The sequence below is a fragment of the Anopheles coustani genome, unplaced genomic scaffold (assembly GCF_943734705.1).
Source record: "Anopheles coustani unplaced genomic scaffold, idAnoCousDA_361_x.2 U_57, whole genome shotgun sequence".
Taxonomy (NCBI): Eukaryota; Metazoa; Arthropoda; class Insecta; order Diptera; family Culicidae; genus Anopheles; species Anopheles coustani.
In genome coordinates, this window is record NW_026525270.1 from 30449 (window position 1) to 41528 (window position 11080).

Below are 11080 nucleotides of genomic sequence, written 5' to 3' on the forward strand. Positions count from 1 at the left end.
AAACGCCATAGATCTGCGAAGGCGATGGTATGCCGAGAATGATGCAAAGAGTTTGTTGCTGAAATCTGCCGTCGTTGATACGGCAACCACACGTGGCGTCACTGCTCTTTCCTCCGATACACAATCTCCCTCCTCTGTAGATAGGTTGTGCACAGGCCAGCTTTCTTCGTTGCAGGACAACCAGTGCGGGCCATGGAACCACCGATCGCATTCCAATAGCTTATCTGCATGAAGACCACGCGAGATGTCATCTGCAGGATTATCTGTGCCCGGTACATGCTTCCAGCACGTAATGCTGGACTCCTTCTGTATGAGAGCCACCCTATTTGCCACATATGGTTTCCAACGTCGAGGTGAGGAATTCAACCAATGTATCACGGTCATGGAATCGGTCCAGCATACCGTGGATTGTATAGTAATGTTTAAGGATTGGCTGACCTTCCGGTATAAGTGTGTTGCCAGTCGAGCCGCACATAGTTCCAATCTAGTGATAGAATGCGGGTTATCTAATGGAACGATTTTGGATTTGGCTGCCACGAGTTGAACAGAAATCCCGTCTCGATTTACAGTTCGAAGGTAGCAGCATGCCCCAAATGCAGCTTGGGATGCATCTGCAAAGATGTGTAGTTGTATGCTCGTGGGTTCCCGGCTTGATATGTAACGCGGGATGCGTACTTCCCGAAGAAGATGTAATGTAGAGTAAAACTTGTGCCATTCCTTTTGGACCTGTGATGGCAGCTCAACGTCCCAGTCCCAAGCTTTTCCGTCTTGCTTTAGCAAAAAAAGCTGTTGCATGAATAGCTTGGCTACTGTTATGGCTGGTCCCAACAATCCGAGTGGATCAAATATCTTTGCAATGTAAGACATTGTTATCCTTCGTGTCCATATTGGTGCTGTAGATGGAAGATCGATCCGGAACCGAAGCAAGTCGAGGGCTGGCTCCCATACAAGCCCGAGAGTGGATACACATTGCGCGTCTCGTAATTCGTATGTTGGTAAGATCGCTACGTCTTCTGGTGGAATGCGAGAGAGCACTTCAGGTATGTTCGATGCCCACTTTTTTAGCGATAAACCAGCTGACTGCAGCATTTCTGTAACTTGGCTCACTACTTCGATTGCATCTGTTTGATCGTCAGCACCGGTTAGTAGGTCATCCACGTAGAAATCGTACAGGACAGGGCTAACTGCGCGTGGATATTGCTCCCCATGATCGTTTGCAATCTGCTTCAGAGTTCGTGTAGCTAAGAATGGTGCCGATGCCGTGCCGTAGGTAACCGTTTGTAGTTCGTAGGTGCTTATGGGTTCTGCGGAATTTTCTCTGTACCGAATGCGAAGAAAATTCTTGTCTTGGGCGTGATGAAGGAATTGACGATACATTTTCTCCACGTCTGCAGTAATTGCTATCGCATGAGCCCGAAAACGCATGACAATCGAAAGCAGATCTTGCTGTACTACCGGACCGATGAGCAAAGTGTCGTTTAGTGAAAACCCGGAAGTTGTCTTGCAGGATGCATCAAAGACAACCCTAACCTTAGTGGTCATACTGGTCTCCTTTACTACTGCATGATGCGGCAGATAGTAATGCGGAACTGAATCATCAACGGGTTCGCTAAGTTTCTTCATGTGCCCCAAACGCTCGTAGTCCTTCATAAACTTGATGTATGCCTCTTTCATTTGCGGGTTGGAATTCAGCCGACGTTCCATTCCCGCCCACCGGCGATCGGCGATCTCCTTGGAAGCTCCTAAAATTGTATTGGCATTCGAGTTAAACGGTAAACTAACCACATACCTTCCCGCAGCGTCCCGAGTCGTCGTAGAAACGTAATGTTTCTCGCAGGGGTCCTCCTCGGCCGAAAACGTTGCTTCGTTGGGAAGGGTTTCGCATTCCCAGAACCGGTTCAGGATCACTTCCAGTGGGGTGTTTGACGTAGCCACATGGCAAATTCGTGGAACCTCCTTAGCAGCTTGGGCAGTGTTACCCGCGACGACCCAACCGAAGGGAGTCTCGACCAGCCACGGACGTCCCTTGCCAAGCGACCGTTTCCTTCCGGAATGAATTTCCCAGAACGCATCTCCCCCGATGACTATGTCAATTCTGCCTGGGATGTAGAACGATGGATCCGCCAAAACTGCATCTACCGGCATCCTCCAGGAAGACACGTCAGTGGGAGTCGTTGGGATGTCCGCCGATGGGTTATTCAGGATCAGGAATTCCATTTGAGTCGCGAATGGTTGTATCTTCGACTGGACGGTTGCCACAATCGACCCGTTCACCAACTGCGACGCCATACCGATGCCAGAGATGGAAACGTTGACCTTAGACCGAGAGGCCATTAATTTCCGAGCGAACGCTTCCGAGATGAAGTTAGACATCGATCCGGAATCGAGAAGCGCTCTCGCCTCGTGCCTTGTTCCGTAGTCATCGACGAGATGTAGCACCGCCGTCTCAAGGAACACCGTTTCGTCTTCCGAGTTCACTCCCATCGATATCGTCGAAGAAATGTGTAGCAGAGAATGATGACGCTCCCCACACGTGCGACAGGACCGATCCGACTTGCAGTCCTTCGCTAGATGCGTATTGCTTAGGCAATTCCAGCAGCAGCGCTTCTTTGCCACGATATCGCGTCGTTGCTGCACATCCTTGCCGTTGAATATTGGACACATGCGTAGCGAGTGATTTTCAACGCACTCCAACAAACACCCTTCCTTGCTTCGCTAGATGCGTATTGCTTAGGCAATTCCAGCAGCAGCGCTTCTTTGCCACGATATCGCGTCGTTGCTGCACATCCTTGCCGTTGAATATTGGACACATGCGTAGCGAGTGATTTTCAACGCACTCCAACAAACACCGTGGTTGCCCCGAAGATTTGTGAATGGCTGCGGTGTTTGTAATAGCTCTCCGTGAGGTATTTTGCCGTGCGTTGCCGGCCACCTTAATCGTCGAATCCTCTACAATGGTAAGGCTTTTAGTGGATTTGAGGATCTGGATCCGATCTTCGACAAATTTCATCAGTTCCTGATATTTGTCCCGCTCGAAGTGGACGGAATGCTTCTCCCACGCAAGAATGGTCTCGCTGTCGAACTTCATCAGCAGCATGTTGGACAAAGGAGTATCCCATGCCTCCACAGGTTCTTTCAGCTTGGCCAAACCATTCAAATGCCGTGTGAATTCATCCACTAAATTAGTTAGATCTTCGACGCTCTCTGATTTTACCACCGGAAGAAAATGAAGTTTCCGCCAATACTCACGAATAAGGCTACGTGTATTGTCGTATCTTTTCAACAGCGCCTTCCAAGTGACCGCGTAGTTTTCGTTTGTTAACGGTGTGTGCTCGAAGGGTAAAGCAGCGTCGCCCTTTAAAGATGACAGTAGATACTGCAGTTTAGCAATCGATGACAATTCTGCCGAATCATCGATCATCGATACAAAACGGTCGCGAAACGAGAGCCATTTTGTAGAGTCACCGTCGAACGTAGGCAATTCGATTTTTGGAAGCCGAAGATTGGTTGCAGTTGGCCGTCCAAATGCCATTGTTGAGTTTGCCAGCATCGAAGAATCTGGTGTCTCCTTCGGAAGATTCGTCCGCAAGAATGCCTTCAAACGTTGGCAACGCTCCTCCATGTCAATCCTATCGCTGATACACGATTCCAACGCTTCACTGCTATCATCGAGTTCTTCTAATTTCGCCATCGCTGCGAAGAAATCCTCCTTTTGCTGCTGAAGCCTCTCCAATGCACCTGGAAGCTGACCCACTTCATCCTTGGAGAACGTGGTCACAAATCTTTCAAGCGATTTGATATTCTCCAACGCAACCTTCTTTTTATGCTGAGCCGCTTTGAGTTTTTTCTCCATTTCTCTTAAAAGTTTTTTGTTTTCACTGTGGCCTTTTTTCGCTGTCCCCCAAGGGTTAACCGGTGACGCGCTGGAAGATCAAATGCGCGCGAACTCTCTCAAACTTTGATGGCGCGCAAAACGTGATGGCGGTTAGATGATGCAGCACTATCGAGATGCGGTGAGATGCGTAGGCGACTTTCACTAACTTCGTATTGTGTGCACTCTTTCTCACTGCACTGTTGTTTGCGTTGCACCCGTTGTGCAAATCCCTTGCGTTGCACTCGTTGTGCAAATCCTTTGCGTTGCACTCGTTGTGCAAATCAGTGTTCACAATTGACGAGGAACTCGTCGAATGTTCTCCTAACACTTGCTTCGCGGTCTTGACGTCGTGAACGTCGAAGAAAACAATTGTCCGTAAGACACTGCGTACGTCGTAGACGTAAACCGAGATAATTGTTCGTAAAACAATTACTGAGTAAAACTTTCACTCAACACGAAAAATCCGGTTCGAAGGACCAAATGTGTGAATTTTCGGATGGTCTTCGTGCTGTGCAATTACAACCTTACACTTTGAGATCCAGTTTGCTACTGTTTATTAATCTGTCAAATATAGTTCATTCGCGTTACCTTATAATTCATTTGACTTAGTTCCTATTTCCCTTTTCATTAATCCTTTTCGTTAATCCTTTTTTCTATGCCAATGATATCCGCCAGAATGTAGGCAACATGCTTGACTTTAATTTCCCACAGTAACTTTAAGCACCTTATAAACACCATTTTGCATCGTCTCATTCTCTTTAAAGTCACTTTAAGCACCTTCTAAACCTCATTTTGCATCGTCTCATTCTTTTTAAAGTCACTTTAAGCACCTTCTAAACACCATTTTGCATCGTCTCATTCTCTTTAAAGTCACTTTAAGCACCTTCTAAACACCATTTTGCATCGTCTCATTCTCTTTAAAGTCACATTAAGCACCTTCTAAACCTCATTTTGCATCGTCTCATTCTCTTTAAAGTCACTTTAAGCACCTTATAAACACCATTTTGCATCGTCTCATTCTCTTTAAAGTCACTTTAAGCACCTTCTAAACACCATTTTGCATCGTCTCATTCTCTTTAAAGTCACTTTAAGCACCTTCTAAACACCATTTTGCATCGTCTCATTCTCTTTAAAGTCACTTTAAGCACCTTCTAAACCTCATTTTGCATCGTCTAATTCTCTTTAAAGTCACTTTAAGCACCTTCTAAACACCATTTTGCATCGTCTCATTCTCTTTAAAGTCACTTCTAGCACCCTCTAAACACCATTTTGCATCGTCTCATTCTCTTTAAAGTCACTTTAAGCACCTTCTAAGCACCATTTTGCATCGTCTCATTCTCTTTAAAGTCACTTTAAGCACCTGCTTAACACCATTTTGCATCGTCTCATTCTCTTTAAAGTCACTTTAAGCACCTTCTAAACACCATTTTGCATCGTCTCATTCTCTTTAAAGTCACTTTAAGCACCTTCTAAACACCATTTTGCATCGTCTCATTCTCTTTAAAGTCACTTTAAGCACCTTCTAAACACCATTTTGCATCGTCTCATTCTCTTTAAAGTCACTTTAAGCACCTTCTAAACACCATTTTGCATCGTCTCATTCTCTTTAAAGTCACTTTACAGCGTTTTACAGCTCACCTAGCAACCGGGGCAGTGTATGTAGAACATCAAGAATGATAGCCTACTGCAGAGTATTTGATGTAGAATAGCAAAACCCACAAGTGGCAACACAAACCGGTAAGTAGAATATCCATCACTTTCTAGGATCTACCAGAATGAAAGTTGTCGCGTGAATGTTTGTAGTAGGCACGACCAGTTGAGGGGTGCAGGTAAAAGTAGGGGAAAATCGCTTTCCGGTCGAAAACATACTTTTGCGAGGATTGTTGTGATTCGCGCTCGTTTTCTGATGCGAAAAAGCGATCATAGCCTACCTTATCCTGTTCCTTTCAACTGGTCGTCACTACTTCGAACATCCATGAGACAACTTTCATTCTGGTAGATCCTAGAAAGTGATGGATATTCTACTTACCAGTTTGTGTTGCCACTTGTGGGTTTTGCTATTCTACATCAAATACTCTGCAGTAAGCTATCATTCTTGATGTTCTACATACACTGCCCCGGTTGCTAGGTGAGCTGTAAAACGCTGTAAGCACCTTCTAAACACCATTTTGCATCGTCTCATTCTCTTTAAAGTCACTTTAAGCACCTTCTAAACACCATTTTGCATCGTCTCATTCTCTTTAAAGTCACTTTAAGCACCTTCTAAACCTCATTTTGCATCGTCTCATTCTCTTTAAAGTCACTTTAAGCACCTTCTAAACACCATTTTGCATCGTCTCATTCTCTTTAAAGTCACTTTAAGCACCTTCTTAACACCATTTTGCATCGTCTCATTCTCTTTAAAGTCACTTTAAGCACCTTCTAAACCTCATTTTGCATCGTCTCATTCTCTTTAAAGACACTTTAAGCACCTTCTAAACACCATTTTGCATCGTCTCATTCTCTTTAAAGTCACTTTAAGCACCTTCTAAACACCATTTTGCATCGTCTCATTCTCTTTAAAGTCACTTTAAGCACCTTCTAAACACCATTTTGCATCGTCTCATTCTCTTTAAAGTCACTTTAAGCACCTTCTAAACACCATTTTGCATCGTCTCATTCTCTTTAAAGTCACTTTATGCACCTTCTAAACCTCATTTTGCATCGTCTCATTCTCTTTAAAGTCACTTTAAGCACCTTCTAAACCTCATTTTGCATCGTCACATTCTCTTTAAAGTCACTTTAAGCACCTTATAAACACCATTTTGCATCGTCTCATTCTCTTTAAAGTCACTTTAAGCACCTTCTAAACCTCATTTTGCATCGTCTCATTCTCTTTAAAGTCACTTTAAGCACCTTCTAAACACCATTTTGCATCGTCTCATTCTCTTTAAAGTCACTTTAAGCACCTTCTAAACACCATTTTGCATCGTCTCATTCTCTTTAAAGTCACTTTAAGCACCTTCTAAACACCATTTTGCATCGTCTCATTCTCTTTAAAGTCACTTTAAGCACCTTCTAAACACCATTTTGCATCGTCTCATTCTCTTTAAAGTCACTTTAAGCACCTTCTAAACACCATTTTGCATCGTCTCATTCTCTTTAAAGTCACTTTAAGCACCTTCTAAACCTCATTTTGCATCGTCTCATTCTCTTTAAAGTCACTTTAAGCACCTTCTAAACCTCATTTTGCATCGTCACATTCTCTTTAAAGTCACTTTAAGCACCTTATAAACACCATTTTGCATCGTCTCATTCTCTTTAAAGTCACTTTAAGCACCTTCTAAACCTCATTTTGCATCGTCTCATTCTCTTTAAAGTCACTTTAAGCACCTTCTAAACACCATTTTGCATCGTCTCATTCTCTTTAAAGTCACTTTAAGCACCTTCAAAACACCATTTTGCATCGTCTCATTCTCTTTAAAGTCACTTTAAGCACCTTCTAAACACCATTTTGCATCGTCTCATTCTCTTTAAAGTCACTTTAAGCACCTTCTAAACACCATTTTGCATCGTCTCATTCTCTTTAAAGTCACTTTAAGCACCTTCTAAACACCATTTTGCATCGTCTCATTCTCTTTAAAGTCACTTTAAGCACCTTCTAAACCTCATTTTGCATCGTCTCATTCTCTTTAAAGTCACTTTAAGCACCTTCTAAACACCATTTTGCATCGTCTCATTCTCTTTAAAGTCACTTTAAGCACCTTCTAAACACCATTTTGCATCGTCTCATTCTCTTTAAAGTCACTTTAAGCACCTTCTAAGCACCATTTTGCATCGTCTCATTCTCTTTAAAGTCACTTTAAGCACCTTCTAAACACCATTTCGCATCGTCTCATTCTCTTTAAAGTCACTTTAAGCACCTTCTAAACACCATTTTGCATCGTCTCATTCTCTTTAAAGTCACTTTAAGCACCTTATAAACACCATTTTGCATCGTCTCATTCTCTTTAAAGTCACTTTAAGCACCTTATAAACACCATTTTGCATCGTCTCATTCTCTTTAAAGTCACTTTAAGCACCTTCTTAACACCATTTTGCATCGTCTCATTCTCTTTAAAGTCACTTTAAGCACCTTCTAAACACCATTTCGCATCGTCTCATTCTCTTTAAAGTCACTTTAAGCACCTTATAAACACCATTTTGCATCGTCTCATTCTCTTTAAAGTCACTTTAAGCACCTTATAAACACCATTTTGCATCGTCTCATTCTCTTTAAAGTCACTTTAAGCACCTTCTTAACACCATTTTGCATCGTCTCATTCTCTCTAACGTCACTTTAAGCACCTTCTAAACCTCATTTTGCATCGTCTCATTCTCTCTAACGTCACTTTAAGCACCTTCTAAACACCATTTTGCATCGTCTCATTCTCTTTAAAGTCACTTTAAGCACCTTCTAAACACCATTTCGCATCGTCTCATTCTCTTTAAAGTCACTTTAAGCACCTTCTAAACACCATTTTGCATCGTCTCATTCTCTTTAAAGTCACTTTAAGCACCTTATAAACACCATTTTGCATCGTCTCATTCTCTTTAAAGTCACTTTAAGCACCTTCTTAACACCATTTTGCATCGTCTCATTCTCTCTAACGTCACTTTAAGCACCTTCTAAACACCATTTTGCATCGTCTCATTCTCTTTAAAGTCACTTTAAGCACCTTCTAAACACCATTTTGCATCGTCTCATTCTCTTTAAAGTCACTTTAAGCACCTTATAAACACCATTTTGCATCGTCTCATTCTCTTTAAAGTCACTTTAAGCACCTTCTTAACACCATTTTGCATCGTCTCATTCTCTTTAAAGTCACTTTAAGCACCTTCTAAACACCATTTCGCATCGTTTCATTCTCTTTAAAGTCACTTTAAGCACCTTCTTAACACCGTTTTGCATCGTCTCATTCTCTTTAAAGTCACTTTAAGCACCTTATAAACACCATTTTGCATCGTCTCATTCTCTTTAAAGTCACTTTAAGCACCTTCTTAACACCATTTTGCATCGTCTCATTCTCTTTAAAGTCACTTTAAGCACCTTCTAAACACCATTTCGCATCGTCTCATTCTCTTTAAAGTCACTTTAAGCACCTTATAAACACCATTTTGCATCGTCTCATTCTCTTTAAAGTCACTTTAAGCACCTTCTAAACCTCATTTTGCATCGTCTCATTCTCTTTAAAGTCACTTTAAGCACCTTCTTAACACCATTTTGCATCGTCTCATTCTCTTTAAAGTCACTTTAAGCACCTTCTAAACACCATTTTGCATCGTCTCATTCTCTTTAAAGTCACTTTAAGCACCTTCTAAACACCATTTTGCATCGTCTCATTCTCTTTAAAGTCACTTTAAGCACCTTCTAAACACCATTTTGCATCGTCTCATTCTCTTTAAAGTCACTTTAAGCACCTTCTTAACACCATTTTGCATCGTCTCATTCTCTTTAAAGTCACTTTAAGCACCTTCTTAACACCATTTTGCATCGTCTCATTCTCTTTAAAGTAACTTTAGGCACCTTCTAAACCTCATTTTGCATCGTCTCATTCTCTTTAAAGTCACTTTAAGCACCTTCTAAACACCATTTTGCATCGTCTCATTCTCTCTAATGTCACTTTAAGCACCTTCTAAACACCATTTTGCATCGTCTCATTCTCTTTAAAGTCACTTTAAGCACCTTCTAAACACCATTTTGCATCGTCTCATTCTCTCTAAAGTCACTTTAAGCACCTTCTAAACACCATTTCGCATCGTCTCATTCTCTCTAACGTCACTTTAAGCACCTTCTAAACACCATTTTGCATCGTCTCATTCTCTTTAAAGTCACTTTAAGCACCTTCTAAACACCATTTTGCATAGTCTCATTCTCTTTAAAGTCACTTTAAGCACCTTCTAAACACCATTTTGCATCGTCTCATTCTCTTTAAAGTCACTTTAAGCACCTTCTAAACACCATTTTGCATCGTCTCATTCTCTCTAACGTCACTTTAAGCACCTTCTAAACACCATTTTGCATCGTCTCATTCTCTTTAAAGTCACTTTAAGCACCTTATAAACACCATTTTGCATGGTCTCATTCTCTTTAAAGTCACTTTAAGCACCTTCTAAACACCATTTTGCATCGTCTCATTCTCTTTATAGTCACTTTAAGCACCTTCTAAACACCATTTTGCATCGTCTCATTCTCTTTAAAGTCACTTTAAGCACCTTATAAACACCATTTTGCATCGTCTCATTCTCTTTAAAGTCACTTTAAGCACCTTCTTAACACCATTTTGCATCGTCTCATTCTCTTTAAAGTCACTTCAAGCACCTTCTAAACACCATTTCGCATCGTCTCATTCTCTTTAAAGTCACTTTAAGCACCTTATAAACACCATTTTGCATCGTCTCATTCTCTTTAAAGTCACTTTAAGCACCTTCTTAACACCATTTTGCATCGTCTCATTCTCTTTAAAGTCACTTTAAGCACCTTCTAAACACCATTTCGCATCGTCTCATTCTCTTTAAAGTCACTTTAAGCACCTTATACACATCATTTTGCATCGTCTCATTCTCTTTAAAGTCACTTTAAGCACCTTATAAACACCATTTTGCATCTTCTCATTCTCTTTAAAGTCACTTTAAGCACCTTCTTAACACCATTTTGCATCGTCTCATTCTCTCTAACGTCACTTTAAGCACCTTCTAAACCTCATTTTGCATCGTCTCATTCTCTCTAACGTCACTTTAAGCACCTTCTAAACACCATTTTGCATCGTCTCATTCTCTTTAAAGTCACTTTAAGCACCTTCTAAACACCATTTCGCATCGTCTCATTCTCTTTAAAGTCACTTTAAGCACCTTCTAAACACCATTTTGCATCGTCTCATTCTCTTTAAAGTCACTTTAAGCACCTTATAAACACCATTTTGCATCGTCTCATTCTCTTTAAAGTCACTTTAAGCACCTTATAAACACCATTTTGCATCGTCTCATTCTCTTTAAAGTCACTTTAAGCACCTTCTTAACACCATTTTGCATCGTCTCATTCTCTTTAAAGTCACTTTAAGCACCTTCTAAACACCATTTCGCATCGTCTCATTCTCTTTAAAGTCACTTTAAGCACCTTATAAACACCATTTTGCATCGTCTCATTCTCTTTAAAGTCACTTTAAGCACCTTATAAACACCATTTTG

At 41.3% G+C, this 11080-nt stretch overlaps 2 protein-coding genes across 2 annotated transcripts; both read right to left on the reverse strand.

The window, feature by feature from the left end:
- Positions 1–1107: 1107 nt before the first annotated feature.
- On the reverse strand, positions 1108–2664 carry LOC131271152 (uncharacterized; the record flags this gene model as incomplete). The annotated part of the gene is made up of 1 exon (XM_058272539.1): positions 1108–2664. A coding segment is annotated over exon 1 (1557 nt), but the record flags the coding sequence as incomplete, so codon positions are not given.
- A 16-nt stretch (positions 2665–2680) lies between these two features.
- Positions 2681–3853, reverse strand: LOC131271153 (uncharacterized). The gene has a single exon (XM_058272540.1). It carries the CDS (start codon positions 3851–3853, stop codon positions 2681–2683), a length of 1173 nt encoding a protein of 390 aa, XP_058128523.1.
- Between the last annotated feature and the right edge of the window lie 7227 nt (positions 3854–11080).

What these genes read in the sequence shown, in the direction of transcription:
- LOC131271153 (XM_058272540.1), bottom strand. Translation starts at nt 3,853, where the DNA reads ATGGAGAAAAAACTCAAAGCGGCTCAGCATAAAAAGAAGGTTGCGTTG.